We start from the raw sequence: 23,797 nt of genomic DNA on the forward strand, positions 1-23,797 counted from the left end.
GGCCCATTTCCACTGTACTTTTTTCTTCTTCACAGCACTTAATAAAAGAAAGGTCCAAAGCACAATAGAAATAACATTGGAGTTGCATGAAATTGTAATATTCATTTACTCACAAAGTTTGATCATTCCTGCTACCACGCTACCTACCAACCAAACCCAAGGCATCTACCTTTCCCAATCCCTGCTCCCTACCTTCTCCACATTGCTCCAAAACTGCCTGACATCCTTGGCCATGGTGGAGGCAATTCGGCGCAACTTGGCCTGCTCCTCCCTCCTGGCCCGTTCCTCTTTCTGCCGCTGCTCCTCGTGGTGCCGAATCACCATTCGCACTACCTGTGGGAATTAGAAACCTGTATAAAAGCACTCCAAGGCCAGATCCCAAGTCAAAAGCAAAGAAAATAATCAAAACCAGGAAAGCCAGATTGCCTCTTAAGGGTATGATCATTAATAAGTATCCTACACTGTTCTGTTTGGTTTCCTTCTAATCAACCCACCTATCAAAAAAAAGTAAACCTGAGAAAGAGATGGAAGGTAGGCCCCGTTGAAGACATACCTTACGGGCCACACCCCGTTTCCAACGGCGCTCCTGAGCAAAGTCCGCAGAGAGCCACTGCATCTCCTCACATAGATAGTCCCAGTGGCCTTTGGGGCGCGGAGGCTCGGGAACTTTAGGCAGCCTCTTCAGTGACCAGAAACCCTCCTTCCGCAGCTCAGCAATTCGAGTCTCAATCTCAGCCTCCTGTTGAGGGAGAACTAGGTCAGTCAAGTTCCTGGACCTATACTCCACCTCATGACCATGGCTGAATTACTGAGCACTGACTATATGTAAGAACTGGCTCAACTGAGTGTTTTATACTTAAGTCCACATAACAATTCTACAAGTAGGTATTACACTCTTCTCAGATGAGTGAAAAAAAGATCAAGGAGATTATGTGATTTACTTGAGATCACATAGCCAGAAGTATTAATAAGCTGAGAATTAAAAATATGTCTTTCTCCACTCCCCATGAATATAGGTAAGATCTGGGCAAACATATCCCAAGGGAACTTCTCAGAGAAGCAAGAAGCACAAGTTTCTTTACTGACTCTAGACATAAGGGTTCTTATCATTGTAGAACTCTACTTACACAGGAGTGTGGTCATGTTTAGAAGTATGCTATAAAGCCCAACTAACACAATTTGTTTGTCTTCAAAAAGTACTATTTTTAGAAAAATGTATTTTAGTGAAAATACTAAAAAGTTATACAACAAAACATTAACAGTGATTACTATAACCAAAAAATAACATTATTTCTACATTGATTATACAGGGTGGAGCAAAAGCAGGCTTACAGTTGTTAAATATATGAAAGTTTATTATTCTATTATTTTCCATATAAACTGTAAACCCACTTGACTTTTGCCCCACCCTGTATTTCATAAGGGGAAAAAAAAGCATTTTAATTTTTTTTCATTTAACAGAGGTGACTTAAAAAACATAAGACAATTGCCCTCATTATTCTTGTCTCCCTACAAAGACTAATCGAGAGAAAATAACAGCCAGAGATGAGTCAGGGAATTAAATGGCCTGATGGTGAACAAAATATTTTTAAAATGGGCATTTAGAACAATAGCTCTCAAATGTGAGCATTCACCAGAATCATCTGAGGTGCTTTTTAAGGCAGACTGCTGGGCCCTACCCTTTAGTTTTAAATGGGTAGGTGGAAGAGAGGCACTAAGAATTTGCATTTCTAAAAAAAAAAAAAAAAAAAAAAAAAAAAAAAGATTTGCATTTCTAGCAAGTTTCTAGGTGAAGCTGATGCTGTAGACCCATAGACCACACTTACCACTGGACAAATAAGCAGAAACCAGTTAACCTTTTTTTTTTCTCTTTTCAAAAAATTGTTTTCTTTATTGATCCCAGAGAGAGGGGAAAGAGAGGGAAAGAGAGAGGGAGAGAAACATCTATGTGATAGAGAAACATCAATCAGTTGCCTCTTGCACATGCTCCAACTGGGGACTAAACCCACAACCCAGGCATGTGCCTTGACCAGGAATCAAACCCTTGACCTTTTGGTTTTCAGGATGATGTCCAACCAAGTCATACCAGCCAGAGCAACAGTAAACTTAAGAACCTCCCAGCTCACAAAGCACTTTTATGTCTTTGATTTAAACCTAACAGCCTACAGACTATTACGTCATCCCTATCTTATGAAAAGAAAATGAGGCTCAGCGTTTAAGAGACTTGCTCAAGATCATGTACGTTAAGGCAGAATCCATATACCACGAGAAAAGAAATGTAAAATATCCATGGAACACAGGAGTTCAGGGAACAAGACTCTCAAGAATCCTCACAAGTCTTTTCTATACTTACATGCTTGGCTTGCTCTGCAATCTCAGCATGGCTCTTCTCCCACTTTGGACCCTTGTTAGCCAGGTCAGCAACCTGGAGTAAGCTAAGCCCCTCCAGGGACACTGAGGCACCATCTGGGGGTCCTGGAGGTCCATCCAGAGAGGAATCTTGAGCTATATGCTGGGGGGAGATGCCACCTGCCCCACTAGAGGCTGGGGAACTGGATGAGGCAGGGGAAACAGGATTGCTGCCTGTCATGCCGTCCGACACCATCTAGAAAAGGGGAAAAAGAAAGATAAAATGAATGCTTAGCACTGTACCAGGAGTTTAAAGTACATTATTTCACAAGAAAGAAAACTCTGAAGTAAGGTAATAACCTCATTTTGTAAACACAAACCTTTGGGGTAAGGTTTTTAGTAAGGTGTTTGAGAGGGCAGAACCAAGCTTATTGAAGAAGCTTGGCATGCCAAGAGTAGCTATAATCTAATAATATTAAAAAATACTACATAGTATTCTTTAACAGTGAGTATTCAAGAATACTACAGCCTAGGATTTCAAATTTTAATGAGTCTTTCAGAACCTCAATGATTTCACAAACGTAAATAAATCCCTATTTTTTCCCTCCTTTTCATGGCAAGTGTGACAGAGTCACCTATGCAAATAAATGTGAGCTACCACCAAATTCAAAAGGCCTGAAAAATCAAAAATCACCTAAACCTTTTTATATTCATTACCAGTCTTGGTAGTTTCCTTTACTGGGGAGGTGTGAGGGGAAGCAGGGGGGTGAGGGGTACTGTCCTCAAACACTCACCTATTATTTTACAAGGTCCTGCACAAGCAATAAGTAAAGAAAAAGTCCTAATTAAATATGGATAGTGAGGGAACTCATGAAATTCACTCCAGTGCGCAAGCTTCTGTGTGCTACTCAAATTCCTACTCAGCTAAATGACAAGACTGTATGTCAAAAAATTTTCCAGCTGCTCAAGCTAATTATAAGTATCAAATCCATCACCATCGAAAGCCTACTGCATACGAGCCTAGGTCTGTCTAGTGTAAAAAGCCACAATTTTCCCCCCTACTCCCTTAACCTTCTTGGTATGAAAAAAGAATGAACACTACACACATACACACACCACCCAAAGAAAATGAGCTATTCTCAAATCACAGTCTTAGAAGCGTGTTGTCCCAACCTGCCTTTCCAACCTGGCCTAATTCAACCTTTTTCAGGTAACAAGAAGTTTCCATACTCTCAGAGATCAATGTTACACTAATACCAAGTACAATATAAGTATCCACCAGGCTTAACAGTTCACGTGAAGATTCTCTAAACTCAGTACCCAGGTCGCTAGAATCATAAAAATATGGCTAAGACCTGTCATGTTTTGTTTCGTTTCTTTTCTTTTCTTTTTTTTTTAAGATTTTATTTATTTTTAGAGATAGGGGAAGGGAAGGAGAAAGAGAGAGAGAAACATCAATGTGTAGTTGCCTCTTGTGCACCCACCACTGGAAACCTGGCCCACAACCCAGGCATGTGCTGACTGGGAATTGAACCAGCAACCCTTTGGTTTGCACTCAATCCACTGAGCCACACGAACCAGGGCAGACCTGTCATACTTCTTCTGCCTCAAAGCCAGAAGACCATAAAGCAGAAGCAGAGAAGGAACTCTCCCCCCTTTCAAACCTGTGTCTGCAGAATTGGAAGCTGAGGGTGACCAGGGGAGGGGCTGCTCTGCATGGTCCCACTCCCAGGCTCCTCTTTGGATGCCTGATGAACGACTGGGTCGTTGTCACCACTGCTGCTGGCCGAGGGGCTTGCGTCCGGCTGCAGGGCATGCTGGGAGCTGGCCTCATTCTGGGCCACAGGCCACCGGGACCCGCCTTCCAGGGCCCGGGGCCCACTAGGGCGTCCCAGCCTCCGCTCAGGTCCACTGGCCTCTGGAGCACCTAAAGTAGGGTAAGAGTAGAAATGGGATTTAAATATATTAAAGAACCTTTTAAGTTGCCAGAGATAACACTTGAAAAAGATAAACAAACAGTGATTATAGTCTCGTTTCTTGAGCAGCTACTATGTGTCAGACACTTTTCTTAGTACTTATTTGATGTATTCTATACCCTCACATCTACCCTATGAATGACGTACTTTTTATGGCATAATAAACGTTTACTTAGTTCCTTCTATGTAATGAAGAGCCATGCAGAAACAACTCCTCACCTAAAGGGATATCATATTCTAACATTTTCTGTATTTTACAAGTTAGGAAGAAATCAGGAAAAAAAACCCAGACCAAATGACTTGCAAAAGATTACAATAAGGAATGGTAGGAGGAAGACTTAAATCTAATGCCAAAACCATGGAGGACAAGCTATTCCTTGGTAGAGCCAGTGTGATCAGATCTTTCTCTATCCACAGTCCCAGTTCTATCGTTACAATGCTATCATTCGTCCAGAAGTATTAACCTATAATTTCTCTCATATCTCAAACACCCCTTCCATTAGCATCAGTACATAAAAAGGTATCTGAACCCTCCTCACCTGTGTGAGCTGAGACCACACCCCCTGTGAAAGTCTGTACTTCCACGGTGCCGCCGTACTGAGGGGAATCACAACTGAAACAAACAGGAGAAGGAACAGCAGTGAGGACTCAATCTACGTATATCAGCATCCATCAAAGCCTTCTTTACACCAACTTTTGAGGCTTTTAAACATACCCAACTCAATTCAAAGGCTGAAAAAAAGTTGCAGCATTAGGAAAAGCTCTCATTTGAGAAAAATAAAAGCAAATCAAGATTCTGGCTGGCGGTAAAAGCAGGGAAGCGAAGCAAAACAAAAAAGTTTAAAAAGCCTAAGCGTACAAGGTTCCGACTATTGAATGGAGGTCAAGTAACAAAGAAGAAAAAAGTCACATCTAGAACCTCAAAAAGGTGCTGGCTGCTGGCAGCCTTCTCTCCTGCCAGTGAGGCTAGAACACAGGCGAACCCACCCTTCCTCATGGAAGGGCCCCCTGACTCTCATACCTGCACCAGTAGCCACTTCCCCAAATACAAGAACTACAGCAGGAAACATGAGGGGAACAATCAAATGTGAGGAAGAGCGCATAGCGACGAACCAGGGCCCGGAAACAGGCAAGGTTATCCCTCACAAGGCCCGGAAGTGTTTCCCCAGTGTTTAAGGAAATTCCTTAACCACGATGCTGCCTTTGATTCACTCCCTACTTCACAAGATTCACAAAACACAAGCTAACTGGAATTCTAGAAGCTTGCTTGAACTCTTAACCCTAGGCTTCATCACCGTCTCTCACCCCTCCCAACAGCCTGACCCAGCATGACCCCTGACCTCTGCCCCAAGTTGCCACTAGCCCTGAGGTAGCCCCGCCTCCTCCTAGACTCCCACCCCACCCAACGTGCGCGACAGAGTGGGGGAGGGGCCGGCGCGTGCGCGGCTGGAGGCGGACTGAGCCGGCTGCGCGCACCGCCCAGGGGCTCCCGCTAGAACCCAAACCCACGCACACAAGGGTCGCAGGGCTGGGAAGCCTGTTACCCCTGCCCGTCAGGGAGCAACCCCCACTACCAGACCGCGGAAAGCTGAGATAAGGAAGGGTTCGAGCCGCCAGGTCCTGGTATCTGACTAAATAGGGGGGGCACACGCCCCAACTACTCATCCCACGCCCCCCTTCCTCTTCCCGCGCGTCCCTGAGCGGGGCTGGAGTCGGTGGGCGGGCAGCAGCACACCTGTGTCCGTCCTCTCAGGGGTCGCTCGCTCGCTCAGGCACGCGTGCGCAGACGGGCGGGAAGGGAAAGGAGACGCGCCCAGGCCTAGCACCGGCCGGCCTGGCCCCCCTCAACCTGTCTCTATGGGTGCGCGCCGACAGCCTCGCGTACCGGCCCCGGGGCCCTGGCCGAAGGTGCGCGCGCAGCACCCCGGGAAGGAGGGAGGGAAGGCGGTGGCGGAATGATGCGCGCGCAGTCACCCGTCAAGGGAGGGGGAACTCTGGAGCGTCCGCCATCTTGTCTCCCTCTCCTTACCTGCGTCCTCGGGGGCGTACGCACCACCCCCTTCCCGCGGAAGAGGAGGGGGCAGGGCCCCCTCTTGGCAGCCGCCTTTGCGGCCTTTAAATTCCCCTGGGGCCCGCAGCTACTGCCACCGCCTTGCTTCCACTACCTCCTCTCACGCCACAGAGGTGCTGGCGGTGAGTGGGAAAAATGAGACAGCAGTCCCAGCGAGCCGCCGCCGCCGCCGCCGCTTCCGAGGCCTCACCAAAATGGCCGCCGCCGTCTCGGCCGCCACCAGCAGCACCAGCCCCAGCACCACTACCACGGCTATCGCTACCGCCAGCGCGGCCCGTCCTCTCGCGATAGACGGTAACTGGAGGTTGGGAAAGCGGAGAGGCTCGCGTGTTAGCGTAGGGCGCTATCCGAAGCGCAAGGAAGGCTGGGAGGTGTAGTCCGCCTGGAGGCTTCGCACTTGCCCGGCTTGCCCCACTTACCCTGTACCACAGAAGCTGTCACGGGGGCTGCATTGCGGCTGGCACGTCGGACCAGTTCCCCCGTTTTTAACACATTACCTAGAAAGCTGAAACGATTTGTCAGATATTTTCAGGAAGTTAGCCATGAAGCCTGGGCTACTGCAGTCCACTTTAACAGCCACTTCGATTTACACTAGGGGTATTCCCAATAGCTCCCAAGCACGTGTGTTCGCCAACTTCTAGGTTAAGAACCCCTTTGAGAATCCATACCCTAACCCCAGAATAGAATAATAATGTTATTGTCTCCTGAGGTCACTTTGCGCACTGATTAGCTCCTTTAATCTCAACAATACTCCATTTTACAAATGAACTGAGGCTCATAGATTAACCAGTGACAGAGCCCAAAGCCAAGATTTATGCCAGTCGAAGTCATAAGAGTGCTCATGCTCTCACAAAAGCCCACCGTAGGAGTCAGGTTAGGAAGCCCTGAAAAAACTCTCATCTCTTCTTCATCCACTCAGGGTAACTATTATTTCCTTCTTCTGCTCTGGCAGGTGTAGCTGAGTGGATTGACCCTTTGGTCATGGTTTGATTCCCAGTCAGGGCACACGCCTGGGTTGCCGGCCAGGTTCCCAAAAGGGGGTGTGTGAGAGGCAACCACACACTGCTGTTCCTCTCCCTCTCTCCCTCCCTTCCCTTCTCTCTAAAAATAAATAAATACAATATATTTTTTAAAAAACCTCTTAACTATTCTACTCAAAACGTTGATCATTTTCTCTTTGTGTCATTAACTTGAAGTCCTGTTTTTCCTACAACAAAAAGCAGGGGTTGAAAACTCAAAAACCTAAAAGGACCAGGAAGAATTGTAAATAAAGTGAAGAGAAGCAAGTGAGGAATTTGAAGAACAGGAGAGCATATGAATAACATATGCTCTGTCCTGAAGGAACAGCCACTGTTCAAACCACTATTCCAATCACCCTATAGGAATGTGGGCCAAAATACATGTAAGGGTCACATTCAGCCCAAAGGCTGCCAGTTTGCTACCTGTGGCCTCTCATGGAGTCTCAAGGCACACAGAAGCAACCAGGAGTGTTTTTTTGATTGAATAAGTGAATGAATGCCCATCCATGTAGGCCCAGTTCAAAGTCTTTTTTTTTTTTTAGTCCAGGCTTATATATTTGAGATCCCATAATAGAACCTTCCCAAGCTTCCAAGAGATTGCACATCTCTTGGTCTTCCCATATACTTTTTTGTCCTTTTTCAACTATTCTTTAAAATTTAGCTCAAGGACCACAACCCCCAAGTGATCTCTATTGAGCAACTGCAGACTGGTGTAATACCCCTTCTGGCTCCCACAGCTTTCTAGGCTTCTTAAAGCACTGATTGAATTGTGTCTGGATTCATGGTCTGTCCACACCACTCCAAAAAGGATTACTAATCCCTTGAGTGTAGGGCCATGGTTATATATGAAAATTAACTATGCCGGTCTCAGAAAGATTATTCAGGAAATTTATTAGTGTGAGCTACTTGCCTTATAGTACTTTAAAAAATAACTGGTATTGGGTACATAATCTCAAAATCAAACCCAAATCTTCTATTTCCATTACTATCACCCTGGTCCAATCACCATCACCTCTTGCTTGGATTACTCCTAACAGGGCTTCCCAATTCCACTCCTGTTTCCCTTTACTCCATTATTCATACAGCAACCAGTGTCCTTTTCATGTAAGTTAGATCATGTTTCTCTCAAATTTAAAACCTCCAAATGGCATCTTAGTCCACTTAAATCATCACAGGACAGACATTATGATAAGCCGAAGAAGCCAAACATAGGAGCGTATGCATATGATATCCATTTGTTTAAAGTTTAGGAGCAGGCAAAATTAATTTATGGTGATAACAATCATAGCAATAACTATAAGGAAAGGGGTTTTACTGGGAAGAGGTACAAGGGGGATACTGAAAATGAATTATATCAAAAGTTGGTAAGCTATGGTCCAAAGGGCAAGTAAGTCCTGCCCACTACCAGTTTTTGTACAGCCCACAAGCTAAGAATGGTTTTTACATTTTCAAATGATTGAGGAAAAATCAAAATATGACCAATATTTTGTGATACATGAAAATTTTTTCTAATTCAAATTTCAGCGTTCTTTAACTAAAGGTTTATTGAAACCCAACTGTGTCCATCCACTTACACAGCATCTATGGCTTCTTTCCTGCTTCAATAGCAAGAGCTGAGTAGGTGCAACCAAAACTAAAGGCTTGTGAAGCCTAAACTATCATCTGTCTGACCCTTTACCAAAAAAGTTTCCTGACCTCTGTCTATGTTGTAACCTGCATGAGGTTACATCCATGGGTGTGTACAGATACAAACATTCACTGAGCTGTGCACTTAAAATGTATACCCTTTCACCCTGGCTGGTGTGGCTCAGTGGATTGAGCACTGGACTACGAACCAAAGGATTGCCAGTTTGATTCCTAGTCAGAGCACATCCCTGGGTTGCAGGCCAGGTCCCCAGCAGGGGGTTTGCAAGAGGCAACCACACATTGATGTTTCTCTCCCTCTCTCCCTCCCCTCCTTTCTCTCTGAAAAATAAATAAAACCTTTCTTAAAAGTTTATACCCTTTATGTGCCTTGAAGCATATATTTTATACTTAAATTTTAAAAATAAAATTTCAGGCTGTAACCCCTGTCTACTTTTTTTACTTCATTTACCTCTTGCTCACTATACTACAGCCACCATGCCCTTCTACAAACCTTTCATCGAGTTAATTTCTGCTGCTTCCAGAGCTCTTATCTCATTTGTCTGAATTTTTTTCTCATGGCTAGCTCTCCCTTTTCATGAAAGTCATAGTTCAAACATTGCCTCCTTGGAGAAGTTTCCTGATATTTAGTAGCCCTTTCCCTGCCAGTCACTCTATCACATGCTTTCTTCACTTACCTGAAATTATTAACTTGTTTGTATGCTTGTTTATTGTTTATCCTGTTTCCCCCCAAAAAGATAACCTCCCTGAGAATAGGAACATTATCACAGAGTTCTCAATTCTTTATAGATAACTACTGAATTCATGAAAAACTTTTGAAACAACCTTGTGAAAAAGATTGTTGGTTCAATTTTACAAATAAAATTTTGGTTGAATGAGAAATGATGAAGACAAGGTTATCAAGATGTCAGTTCTTCTTTCCTACTTGATCTATAGATTTAATGCAATCACAATCAAAATCTCAGCGAGTTGTTTTGTGGATATCAATGAACTGATTCTAAAGTTGATACACAAGAGCAAAAGACCCAGAATAGCCAACACAGTATTGAAGGAGAACAAAATTGAAGTAACTGACACAATCTGACATCAAAATTTACTATAGCTTTCCTGGCCAGCTGCCAAGGAGGATGATGGAGGGGCAGGTCCTGGTGCTTTGTGGCTGAGGCCCTCTCCTGGGCTGCCTAGCAGCCACTGTGGCCTAGCAGTACTGCTGGGGCTGGAAGGTAGTGGTTGTGCGCTGTGAGGGCATCATCATTTCTGACAATTTCCACAGAGACAGGTTGAAGTACCTGGCCTCCACAAACAGATGAACACCAACCTATCCCACAGCCTTTTTCACCCCCAAGCCACCAGCTTCATCTTTTGGTGGACCCTGCAAGGAGGCATGCTGCTCAACAAACCCAACTGAGGCCAGGCTGCCTCCAACTGTGTCAAGGTGTTTGATGGGATATGGCCACCCTATGTCACGAAAAAGCAAATGATGAAGTTGCCTCCCTAGGGCACCTGGCCCATGTGAAAGTACCAGGCAGTCATAGCCACTCTGTAGGAAAAAAGGAGAAGGCCAAGATCCATTACCAAAAGAAAAAGTAGCTCATGAGGCTACAGAAAAGGCTGAAAAGAACATGGAGAACAAAACTGACATACACAGAGGTCATTGAGACTCACGGACTCCTGGTCTGAACCCAATAAAACTGGTTGTTAATTCCTCCTGCTTGTCCTGGCATGCCCTTGCTCTATGGCCATCCTAGGATGTAGGAGACACCCAGGGGCTGTTGTACCCCAGGCCTTAGAAGCTGGAAACACAGAAGAGGCCTTAGTCACTGCTGTTCAAAAGTTTAAGTGGTGCCCTGGCTGGTATGGCTGAGTTAATTGAGTGCCAGCCTGTGAACCAAATGGTCACTGGTTCAATTCCCAGTCAGGGCACATGCGTGGGTTGCAGGCCAGGTCCCCAGTAGGGGGTGCTTGAGAGGCAACCATACATTGATGTTTCTCTCCCTCTCTTCCCCTCTCCAAAAATAAAATCTTTTTTAAAAAAAGTTTAAGTGGCTCTAAGAGCTGTACAGAATAATTTCCTATAACCTATTCATTCATGAGAATTTTAGGAAATAACAATTGAACAGCTAGTTCAGTTTCAGTATTTACAAGTAAGCTGGAAAACTCAAATTTGAAGTTCCCACGTGATCAGGTACTATATTCCGCAGCTGTTTAGGATGTGAGTGAACGCTTGGGGGCAGGTTGAATCTGGTGTTGTAGAAGGGTATTTACAGATGCATGGACTGGGATGGCCATCCATGGAGTCACAGGCGTTGCTCTAGCACGGTCCTGTACCTTGTGATCAGAAATGAATAAGTTATTTTTAAAGAAAGACACTTACTATAAAGCTGCAGTAATCAAGACAGTGTGATATTGGTGAAAGACTAGACAGATCAAAGGAACACAGTAAGGGCCCATAAGTAGATCCACATAAGTATAATTGACTGCTCTTTGACAAAAGAACAAAGACAATACAACAGAGCAAAGATAGCCTTCATAACAAATGATGCTGGAACAACTAGACATCCCCATGCAAAAAAAAAAATTAGACCTTAGGGTTACACCCAACACAAAAATTAACTCAAAATGGAACAGAGACCTAAATATGAAGCACAAAGCTATAAAACCTTTATAACAGGAGAAAGTAGAAGGTCAGAGAAGAACCTAGCTGACCTTGGATATGATGATGTTGACTTTTTAGATACGATATTAAAGGTATGATCCATGAAAGAAATATTGACAAGCAGGACTTCACTAAAATTTAAAATTTCTGGCCCTGGCTAGTGTGGCTCAGTGGATTGAATATCGGCCTGCAAACCAAAAGTTTGCTGGTTTGATTCCCAGTCAGGGCACACACCTGGGTTGTGGGCCAGGTCCCCAGTTTGGGGCATGCAAGAGGCAACCAGTCGATGTTTCTCTCACACATTAATGTGTCTCTCCCTCTCTTTCTCCCTCACTCCCCTCTCTCTATAAACAAACAAACAAACAAAATCTTTAAACAACAAACTTTAAAACTTCTACTCTGCCAAGGACAATGTAAAGAAATGAGAAGACAAGCTACAGACTATACTAGGAGACAATATTTGCAAACAACATATCTCATAAAGGACATATCCAAAATACGTATACGAGGAGTGACCGAAAAAACCTCAAAATTTATTTATAAAATAAATAAATTTATTTATTCTTACATGTATAAACATCAGTCACCTTCAAAGTATTCTCCATTTGATGCAATACACCTATTGAGACTTTTTTTCCACTGCTCAAAACAGTTTTGAACGAGTCGATTTTGATACCTTTTAGTGCTTCTGCCATTTTTTTGTTTCACCTCTTTCACATCAGCAAAACGTTTCCCTTTGAGGACTTTTTTCATCCAGGGAAACAAACAAAAAAATTGCTCGGAGTGAGATTGGGTGAATAGGGAGGGTGAGGCATGGAGGGTCATGATGGTCAAAAACTGCTGAACACTAAGTGAGATGTAGGCAGATGCATTCGTAAATCACCCATCATGAAATGGGCAAACGTGTTGAAAGTCTTCAAAAAAATTCACTAAAGCCAAACTCAGCCTCTTACAACAATGCCAGCTAATACACTGATACAGATGGGTTCCTAGAATATGCAGGTATTGGGAGAAGCCTGTACTACAAGGCGCGCACCCTCCAGAAGATAATTCTGGGTTTTTTGGGGGGGGTCTCCCCTTGTACAAAGAACTCTTAAATGTCAACAATAATGCCCTGGCTGGTGTGGCTCAGTTGGTTGGAGCATCATCCCATAATCAAAGGGTTGCCGGTTTGATTCCTAGTCAGGGCACATACCTAGCTTGCAGGTCAGATCCCTTGTCCTGGCATGTAGGATCCCCAGTCCGGGCCCGTGCAGGAGGTAACCAATCAATGATTCTCTCACATCAATGTTTCTCCCTCCCTTCCTCTAAAAGCAATGAAAAAAACAAAACAAAACTCAACAATAAGAAAACAAACAAGTCAATTAAAAATGGGCCAAAGACCTTAACAGACAAAAGGGACATACAAATGGCAAATATGCATATAAAAATATGCTCCACATCATATGTTATGAGGGAAATGCAAATAAAAATAACAATGAGATACCACTACATACGTATTTGAATGGCCACAATCCAGGCAGTACCAGATACTGACGAAGATGTGGAGCAATAAGATAGCAGTTTTATTCATGATTGCCAAAACTTGTAAGCAACCAAATGTCCTTCAGTATATGAATAAATAAAAAAGCTGTGGCATGTATCTGATAAGGGCTTAGTATCCAAAATACACAAAGGACACATACAACTAAATAGCAAAAATAAATAAATAAAAACCCAAATAACACAGTTTAAAAAATGGACAAAGGACCTGAATAGACATTTTTTCAAAGAAGGCATATGAAAGGCTGACATGAAAACATGCTCAACATCATTAGTAATTAGGGAAATGCAAATTAAAACTAGAATGATGCCCTTGCCAAATAGCTCAGTTGGTTACAGTGTCATCCCTATACACTGAGGTTACAGGTTTGATCTAGGTTAGGGCACATACAAGAATCAACCCTAGCTGTGGTTTAGGGCGTTGGGGGCAAAATTAAATAAATAAATAAATAAATAAAAATTAAAAAATAAAAGAATCAACCCTTCCTCTCTCTAAAATCAATAAATAAAAAAAAAATTTTTACCTAAAAAAAGCTAAAACAAGATATCACCTCACAGCTATTAAAATGGCCATTATTAAAAAGACAAGATTTTATATAGAGGGAATCCTAAAGAGCCACCCAAAACTATTATAATAAATGAACTTAATAAAGTAGAATACAAAATTAATATTCAGAAATCGGTTGCATTGTTATATCCCAAAATAAATAATTAAACAAATTAAGAAAACAATCCCATTTACAATTGCATCAAAAAGAATAAAATACTTAGAAATAAATTTAACTACGGAAGTAAAGACTTGAGATCAGAAAACTATGATAAGACATTGAAGAAAAAAATTGAAGAAGATGCAATAAATACAAAGCTATATTGCACTCATGGATAGGAAGAATTAACATCATTAAAAAGTTCATTCTGCCCTGGCTGGTGTAGCCCAGTGGATTGAACACTACTAGTCTGTGGACTGAAAGGTTGTTGGTTCAATTCCCAGTCAGAGCACATGCCTGGGTTCTGGGCCAGGTCCCCACGTGGGAGCATGCAAGACGAAACAGATTGATGTTATCTCTTGCACATCATGTTTCCTTCCTTCTATTTCTCTCCCCTCTCTCTATAAATAAATAAATACTTTTAAAAAAATGCCCATACTACCCAAAGCAATTTACAGACTCACTGCAATTCCTATCAAAATACCAATTAAACTTTTCTTTTAAGACTTTATTTATTTATTTTAGATAGAGGGGGAGGGAGGGAGAAAGAGAGGGAGAGAAACATCAGTGTGTGGTTGCCTCTCGCACTCCCCCGACTGGTGACCCGACTTAGACCACAGCCCAGGCATGTGCCCTGACTAGGAACCCAGCCTGCGACCCCTTGATTTTCAGGCCAGCACTCAGTCCACTGAGCCACACCAGCCAGGGCCCAATGGCATTTTTCACAAAGCTGGAACAAATAATCCTCAAATGTATATAGAACCACAATAGACCCCAAATAGCCACAGCAATCTTGAGAAAGAAGAACAAAGTTGGAGCTATCATGCTACTTGATGTCAAACTATTCTACAAGGCTATAGTAATAAAAATAGCATGGCACTGGCCTGAAAATATACATAGTTCAATGAAACAAAATAACCAAGAAATAAACCCACACCTATGTGATCAATTAATCTATGAAAAAGGAGGCAAGACTATACAATGGGGTAAAGACAATAACTTCAGTAAACGGTGTTGGGAAAACTGAACAGACACATGCAAAAAAATGGAACTAGACCACTTTCTTACACCATATACAAGAATAAACACAAAACGTATTAAAGACATAAAGACTTAAAAACGTGAAACCATAAAACTCTTAGAAGAAAATATAGTCAGTAAGCTCTGTGACATAGCTTTAACAAGTTTTTATGTTTGGATACGTCTCCTCGGGCAAGGGTAACAAATGAAAAAATAGACAATTGGGACTACATTAAACTTAAAGGTTTTTGCACTGCAAAGGAAACCATCAACAAAACAAAAAGACAACCTACTGAATGGGAGAATATATTCACCAATGACACATTGGATAAGGGGTTAATATTCAAAAAATATAAGAAACTCATACAACTTAACACACACACACATAAAAAAAAAAAAAAAAACAATCGGCAGAGGACCTGAATAGACCTTTCTCCAAAGAAGATATACAGATGTCAAACAGACATATGAAAAGATGCTCAACATCACTAACCATCAGAGAAATGCAAATTAAAACCACAATGAGGTACTACTTCACACCTGTCAGAATGGCTATCGTCAATAAATCAACAAACAACAAGTGTTGGTGAGGATGTGGAGAAAAGGAAGCCCTCTTGCATTGTTGGTGGGATTGTAAATAGATGCAGCCACTATGGAAAACAGTAGGGAGGTTCCTAAAAAAATTAAAAACAGCTACCAAGGGGACTGAATAATCATGGAAAAAACAATGAAGATTAAATCAAAAATAAAAATAAAATATAAACTTCCTTATGGGTATTTCTCCAAAGGAATCCAAAACACTAATTTGAAAACATGTATGTATTCCTATGTTTACTGCAGCATTATTTACAATAGTCAAGATATGAAGCAACCCTAGTGCCCACTAATAGACAAATGGATAAAGAATGTGGTACATATATACAATGAAATACTGCTCAGCCATTAAAAAGAGTGAAATTTTGCCATTTGTAACTACATGGATGGACCTAAAGGGTATTATGCTAAGTGAATTAAGTGAGACAGAGAAAGACAAACACCATATGATTTCACTTATATGTGGAATCTAAAAAACTAAATAAATAAACAAAACAAACAAGTACATAGATCCAGAGAACATACTGATGGTTGCCAGATGGTAGGCAGCTCGGGGGATGGGTGAAAAAGGCAAAGGGATTAAGAAGTACAAATTAACAGTTATAAAAATAGTCATGAGGATGTAAAGTACAGCATAAAGAATATGGTCAATAATACTGTAATAATTATGTGTGGTGTCAGATGACTACTAGACTTTTTGGGATAATCACTTCGTAAGTTATATAAATGTCTAATCACTATGTTGTACACCTAATATAATATCGTATGTCAAGTGCAATTGAAAAATTATAAATCATTTTTTAAAAAAAACCACAGACCCCTGGCTGGGGTGGCTCAGTGGACTGAGTGCGGGACTGTGAACCACAGGGTCATCGGTTCGATTTCCAGTCAGGACAAATGCCTAGGTTAGGAGCTATGTCTCCAGTTGAGGGTGTGTGAGAGGCAACCACACATTGATATTCCTCTCCCTCTCTTTCTCCCTCCCTTCCTCTCTCTCTAAAATTAAATAAACGTAGCTCAGTGGATTGAGCGCCGGCCTGCAAACCAAAGGGTCACTGGTTTGATTCCCAGTCAAGGCACATGCCTGGGTTGCAGGCCAGGTCCCCAGTTGGGGACATGCGAGAAGCAACCAATCAATGTATCTCTCATGCATTGATGTTTCTCTTCCTCTTTCTCCCTCCCTTCCCCTCTCTCTAAAAACTAATAAATAAGATCTTTTTTTAAAAAAAGACAAGAAATAATAAATGCTGGCATGGATGTGGAAAAAAGGGACCCCTCTACACTGTTGGTGGAACTGTAAATTGAAAGAGCCACCATGGAAAACAAATTATTTAAAAATTAAAAATAAGACTACTATATGATCTAGCCATTCCATTTCTGGGAATAGATCCAAAGAAAATATAAACACTAATTTGAGAACATATCCTCAATTCCACATTCAGTGCAGCACTATTTACAATAGCCAAGCATGGAAACAGCCTAAGTGTTAGTCAGTGGATGAATACATAAAGAAGTCATGGTATAAAATACAATGGAATGATATCCAGCCATTAAAGAGAGGAAATTCTACCATTTGTGACAACATGGATGGACCTTGAAGGTATTATGTTAAATACAACAAGCCAGAAAGAGAAAGACAAATACTGTATGATCTCACATGTATGTGGACTTTAAAAACAAACAAACTCATAGAACTAGGTATAGGACCCTGGCTGGGTAGCTCAGGGCTGGGTAGCCTTAGTTGGTTAGAGCATCATCCTGATACACCAAGGTTGTGGGTTCGATCCCCCATCAGGGCACATACAAGAAGCAATCAGTGAATGTATAAATAAGTGGAACATCAGATCAATGTTTTTTGTTTCTCTCGTTCCTTTCCTCCCTCTTTCTCTCTCTTCCTTTCTCTCTCTCTCTCTCTCATAAATACATAAATAAATAAATAAACAAACAAATAAATAAAATACAAAAAAAGAATCAACCAATGAATGCAAAAATATGTGGAACAACAAATCAATGTTTTTCTTTCTCTCTACTCTCTCCTCCCTCTCCTCTCTCTATAAAAATATCAATCAATAAAACAAAATTTTTAAGATTTTATTTATTCATTTTTAGAAAGAGGGGAAGGGAAGGAGAAAGAGAGGGAGAGAAACATCAATGTGTTTGCCTTTTGCACACCCGCAACTGGGGACATGGCCCGAAACCCAGGCATGTGCCCTGACTGGGAATCAAACCAGTGACCCTTTAGTTCACAGGCCGGCACTCAATCCACTGAACCACACCAGCCAGAGCTAAAAAAAAATTTTTTTTAAGAAAAATAAATAGAGATAGGACAGGTGGTTACCAGAGTAGAGGGTTGGGAAGAGGGGATTAGAGGAAGGTGGTCAAAAGACACAAACTCCCTAGTTATAAGATAAATAAGTAGGGGTGTAATATCCAATATAATGACTATACTTAAAACTGCTGTATGATATATAGGAAAGTTGTTTGGAGAATAAATCCAGTAAGTTCTCTTCACAAGGAGAATTTTTTTTCTTTTTTATTGTATTTATATGAGATAATGGATGTTAGCTGACCCTATCATGGTAACTGTTTCACAATACCTGTAAATCAAACCATCACACTGTATGCCTTAAACTTATACAGTGATGTATGCCAATTATGTCTCAATAAGACCTGAAAAAAATAAGCTGTGGTACATTCATACAATAGAATATTATTCAGCGCTAAAAACAAATGAGCTATAAAACTATAAAAAGACATGGAGGAACCCTAAATGCATATTCTAAGTGAAAGAAGCCAATCTGAAAGGCTACATAAATATGATTCCAACTATATGATGTTCTGAAAGAAGAAGTAGTATGGAGAAAATGAAAAGATCAGTGGTTGCTAAGGAGGTGGGGGAGGAGGGATGAACAGGTAAAGCACAGGGGATGTTTAGGGCAGAAAATATTCTGTATGATACTATAATGGTGGATACACATCATTATGCATTTGTTATAGGTTATTATACATAACCCATAAAATGTACAACACTAAGAGTGGACTATAACTATGGACTTTGGGTGATTATAATGTGTCAATGTATGTTCATCAATTGTAACAAATATACCACTCTCATGGATGTTGATAATAAAGACTATTGATGTGTGGGGGCAGGAGGTATAGGAAATTTCTGTACCTTTCCCTCAATGCTGGGAACCTAGAACTGCTCTAAACAAAATAGTCATAATGTTTTTTTAAGGGGAATAGAGGGAGAAATAAAGGACGAGAAACATCAATCGATTGCCTCTTGTACACAACCCAGGCATGTGCTGGAAATTGAATTGGCAACCTTTTGCTTTGTGGGATGACACCCAACCAAGTGAGCCACACCGGTCACGACAATGCCCATCTCATTAGACCTTCCTCCCATCACCCTCAGAAGACAGGAGGCCAGACCGGACTCTGAATGAGTTGGACCTAGCCTTGTGATGCTGTTTCCTTGCTGTAACCTTTAGCAATTCACTTCACTTTTCTGAGCGTCACTTTCTTCATCTGTAAAGTGGGGGTAGAGTTGCTGGTGTAAAATTGCTTTGAAAGATCCAAGGAACCACCTAAATGCAAAGGTATATTGCACTTGACAATTTCACACATTTGTCATATCTGTGTGGATCCTGAAGCCAGCTGAATTTGCGACATCTTGTCCCTACAGTCGTAGTGAGTGCACTCTCCTGACCGGCATTGTGTCTGCCCACCGAGTGTTAGGCCCTGTGCTGGGTGAGGTGGGAGAGACCGGGGGAAGATGTTATAGTCCCGGTTCTTGAGAATTTAGTCTCATTGGGGGATGATCTGTGAGCTCGGTAAAAATCAGGGTAGAGTGTTTTGATGCTATGGGAGAAGGTGGTCAAGGGTGAGGTCAGATCAGGGAAGGCTTTCTTAAGTAGGTGTCCTCTAAGACTGGCCTTGAAAAATTTAGACATGAGGGCAGACATGTCAGTAAAATGACACAATCTCAGTATGGTTAAAGGGTGGGAGGACTGTGAATAGATCAGCTTAATTTTTTTGTGAGGGTGCAGATTGAGACTGGTCACTTGGAGATAAGTGGCCAAAGGCACAGCACGCCAGGCTAGATAGTAGAGCATTAGTTTGGAGATGACAGGGACCTATGGAAAGTTTTTGAGCGAGTAATGGCATGGTCCAAGTTTCACTTTCCAAGAACGATCTGACAGGATGCCTATGATGGCTATAAGGTTCCCAGTAAAGCCAGAGATAGGCCAGAGCAATTACCCAATTGTAATGGGGGCTACAGGCAGCAATGGAGGTTAAGAGAGAGACTGCTGCTGAAGAATTAGCCGACTTGGCAGACAGTTGATTGATTGGTGGGGATAACAAGCCTCTAAACAGCCTACTTCTTACTCTCCATGAAGACAGCCTTTCCCCAGTCTTCCACCTCCTGGCTGCTCCTTCTCAGTCTCCCTTACAGGCCTCTTTTCCTGGACCCCTCCATCAGTTGTAGGGGTTCCTCAGGATTCTTCCCTGAACTATCTTCTCTCGTCCAACATGTTCTTAAGGGCAGAGACATACCCTGAGGTAATGAAGCTTAAGCTTCAGAACTCCCCCGCCCCCTCCATAGGGACCCGTCGTTGCTAGACGTATCCGGGGGTTATAGAACAGTCTAGATTAAGCAGGGAAGCCAGGTTGCAACCAGAGAGCATTTGCTTTTTTTGTAATTTGCTTAAGAAATCTCAGAAGGAAAAGGTATTAATCCCAATAATTTGCCATGATTTCATTGTACATTCTGTCAACATAAGAAATGTTCAAACCACCCGGGCTGGTGTGGCTCAGTGGATTGAGTGCCAGCCTGCAAACCGAAAGGTTGCTAGTTCGATTCCCAGTCAGGACACATGCCTGGGTCGCAGGCTCGGGTGTAAGAGAGGCAATCAATCGATGTATCTCTCGCATCGATTGACGTTTTTCTCCCTATCTCTCTCCCTTCCCCTCTCTCTAAAAATAAATATATAAAATCTTAAAAAAAAAAGATATTCTATCTATGCATGAGGTCAAACAAAATAAGACAAAAATTCCAAACAGTGCACAAAGGTAAACAGTAAAAATAATATCTCCCTGTTTGTGATGTCCCATGCCATCCAGTCTCCAGTTACCCTGTGAAAGACTATTTTATAAACATAGAATTTTATATGTCTGGATAAGGGATATTTCTTCTACTAAATGATTTTTACACAAATGGTAACATATGGTACATGCCTATCTCTTTTTTAGAAAGGACCTCCAGTATAAAGGACTGGATTAAGTAAAATCCTTAATCTGTGACATTGCTATTTTCTGTTCATGGCCCTCTTTTATTTGTTTACTTGTTGTTTATATTTTTGTTTATATGTTTACTTCTTATATTATATATTATAATACTGTTGACAATAATTCACATCCTCTATCCATTCAAGCTGCTTCCTCTTTCCCCAAGCCAGGAAATCACTATCATCAACTTGTGTTTATTGTTTTCTTGCCTTTAGTTTTTATCTTTTAAAGATTTCATTTACTTATTTTTATATAGGTAAATGAGGGGAAGGGAGGGAGAAAGAGAGGAGAGAAACATTGATGTGAGAGAGAAACATGGTTGCCTCTTCAACACAAACCTGCAAACTAGGTGTGTGCCCTGACTGGGAATCGAACTGGTGACCTTTCACTTTGCGGAATGACACCCAACCAACTGAGCCATGCCGGTCAGGACTCTTGCTTTTAGTTTTGTAGTTTTATTCTCTATATGATGATTATGCAATATATTGTTTAGTTTTAGTTGTTTCTGAATTTTAGAAAAAGGGTATCATAATGTAGGAAGTCCTTGGGTTCTTGCTTTCTTTTTTTACACGCAATATTATATTAATAAAATTCACCCATTCTGTTTAGTGTGACTGTGGATCATTCAAATTTCACTCTTGTGTAATATTTCATTTTGTCAGGGTACCCGAGTGCATTTATCTATTCTCCTGTTGAAGGGCATTTGGTGTTCTTTCTAGGTGTTTGCCATTTGTTCACTGCTGTTTTGAATACTCATGTCCATGTCTCCTGAAGCACTTATGCAAGACTTGCTCCTGGATATTTGCCCAACAGTGGAAATGCTGGATTTTAACATCTGTAAACGTTCAATTTTACAAGAAAGGGATAAATTGTTTTCCAAAATGGCCATATATTCCTTTCCAGCAGCAATGTATAGATTTTTGTCCTTCTTCAATAGTTGATGTTATTTGATTTCTTAATTTTTTGCAATGGACTGGATATAAACTGGAATCTTGTATGATCTTAATTCCTTGGTTACTAATTATATTGAGCATCTATCTCTTCATGAGCTTTTTAGCCATGTTTCCTTTCCTTTGAAAAGCATGTTCAAGTCTTTTATCCACTTTTCTAATGGTTTATTGTCCTTTAATGATTTGTAGAAGGTCTTTAGATTATCTCAATATATATCCTTGAATGGTTACATGTGTTTGCACTTATCTTCAAATTTGTAGCTTATAATTTAATTTTCTTTGATTTCAATAGTTTCATTTATTCATATTTTCTTTTATAATTAACCTTTTGTGTTTTAAGAGATTTTTTATTACCCCACGTTCAGAAAGAAATTCCCTTATGTTTTCTCCTGAAAGTTTTAAAGTTTTGTTTTTGATAATTAAGCCCTTATGTATCTGGAGTTTGTGTGTATAATGTGAAACAATGATCTAATTTCATTTTTTCCCATATGAATGATCATCTTCCCCCAGTTCCATCTATTGAAGAGCCCACATTTTGATCTGCCATGCCACCTGTCATTTATCAAAGTTTCATATATTCATGAGCTGATCTCAGTGAATTTTTATTGTTACCAACACCACCTTGTCTTTGTTACTCTAGCTTGTTAACAATTGTAGTAGAGCAAGTCCCCTCTCTTTCTGTTCTTAGCCCTTTCTTTCTATTTATTTATTTAAAATATTTTATTTTTTCACTTATAAAATTTTTATTTGTAAATGTATTTTATTGATTATGCTGTCAAGTTGTCCCATTTCCCCCTCCCATTATCCCCCTCTGCCCTGCACCCCACCTCCCACCTGCATTCCACCCCCCCTTAGTTTATGTCCATGGGTCATACATATAAGTTCTTTGGCTTCTCAATTTCCTATACTATTCTTACCCTCCCCCTGTCTACTTTGTACCTACAATTTATGCTTCTTATTCCCTGTACCTTTACTGCCATTCTACCTCCTCCCCCTCCCTGCTAATAACCTTCCGTGTGATTTCCATTTCTGTGATTCTGCTCCTGTTCTAGTTGTTTCCTTAGTTCGTTTTTGGGTTGGTTTTTTTTTTAGGTTCATTCATTGATAGTTGTGAGGTTGCTGTCATTTTACTGTTCATATTTTTTATCATATTTTTCTTAGATAAGTCCCTTTTAACATTTCATATAATAAGGGCTTGGTGATAGTGAACTCTTTTAACTTTACCTTATCTGGGAAGCACTTTATCTGCCCTTCCATTCTAAATGATAGCTTTGCTAGATAGGGTAATCTTGGATGCAGATCCTTGCCTTTCATGACTTTGAATACTTCTTTCCAGCCCCTTCTTGCCTGTAAGGTTTCTTTTGAGAAATCAGCTGACAGTCTTATGGGAGGTCCTTTGAAAGTAACTTTCTCCTTTTCTCTTGCTGCTTTTAAGATTCTCTCCTTATCTTTAATCTTGCATAAATTGATTATGATGTACCTTGGTGTGTTCCTCCTTGGGTCCAATTTCTTTGGGACTCTCTGAGCTTCCTGGACTTCCTGGAAGTCCATTTCCTTTGCCAAATTAGAGAAGTTCTCCTTCATTATTTTTTCAAATAAGTTTTCAATTTCTTGCTCTTCCTCTTCTCCTTCTGGCACCCCTATGATTTGGATGTTATAATGTTTAAAGTTGTCCCGGAGGTTCCTAAGCCTCTCCTCATTTTTTTGAATTTTTGTTTCTTCATTCTGTTCCGGGTGAATGTTTATTTCTTCTTTCTGTTCCAAATCGTTGAGTCGAGTCCTAGTTTCCTTCCCTTCAGTGTTGGTTCCCTGTACATTTCTCTTCATTTCACTTTGTATAGCCTTCACTTTTTGCAGCCATACTCAACCATTTCTGTGAGCATCCTGATTCCCAGTGTTTTGAACTCTGCATTTGATAGGTTGTCTCTCTTTTCATCACTTAGTACTGTTTTTGGAGTTTTGATCTGTTCTTTCATT

At 41.2% G+C, this 23,797-nt stretch overlaps 1 protein-coding gene, 1 long non-coding RNA gene and 1 pseudogene across 8 annotated transcripts in view; 2 read left to right on the forward strand and 1 right to left on the reverse strand.

The window, feature by feature from the left end:
* The window catches only part of SRCAP (Snf2 related CREBBP activator protein), a 35,572-nt gene extending 28,887 nt beyond the window's left edge, over positions 1 to 6,685 (reverse strand). The window contains exons 1-6 of one of the 7 annotated variants that reach the window (XM_045195329.2): positions 6,587 to 6,685; positions 4,865 to 4,938; positions 4,014 to 4,276; positions 2,354 to 2,605; positions 554 to 739; positions 193 to 333 (exon numbers count right to left, since the gene is read on the reverse strand). In XM_045195329.2, coding sequence (XP_045051264.1) covers positions 193 to 333; positions 554 to 739; positions 2,354 to 2,605; positions 4,014 to 4,067 — 633 coding nt within the window. In that variant the 5' untranslated portion in view covers positions 4,068 to 4,276; positions 4,865 to 4,938; positions 6,587 to 6,685. Of the gene's footprint in view, positions 1 to 192; positions 334 to 553; positions 740 to 2,353; positions 2,606 to 4,013; positions 4,277 to 4,864; positions 4,939 to 6,060; positions 6,242 to 6,354 lie in introns of those variants that run through there. The other 6 variants (XM_045195330.3, XM_045195328.3, XM_024560310.4 and 3 more) reach the window with 6 other exon arrangements.
* Positions 6,553 to 7,541, forward strand: LOC128781203 (uncharacterized). The gene is made up of 2 exons (XR_008427104.1): positions 6,553 to 6,690; positions 7,349 to 7,541. It is a non-coding gene; the product is annotated as an uncharacterized lncRNA (long non-coding RNA).
* A 2,627-nt stretch (positions 7,542 to 10,168) lies between these two features.
* On the forward strand, positions 10,169 to 10,739 carry LOC112304901 (large ribosomal subunit protein uL13-like; annotated as a pseudogene).
* Positions 10,740 to 23,797: the final 13,058 nt, after the last annotated feature.

This window comes from Desmodus rotundus, chromosome 1 (genome assembly GCF_022682495.2).
Source record: "Desmodus rotundus isolate HL8 chromosome 1, HLdesRot8A.1, whole genome shotgun sequence".
Classification (NCBI taxonomy): Eukaryota; Metazoa; Chordata; class Mammalia; order Chiroptera; family Phyllostomidae; genus Desmodus; species Desmodus rotundus.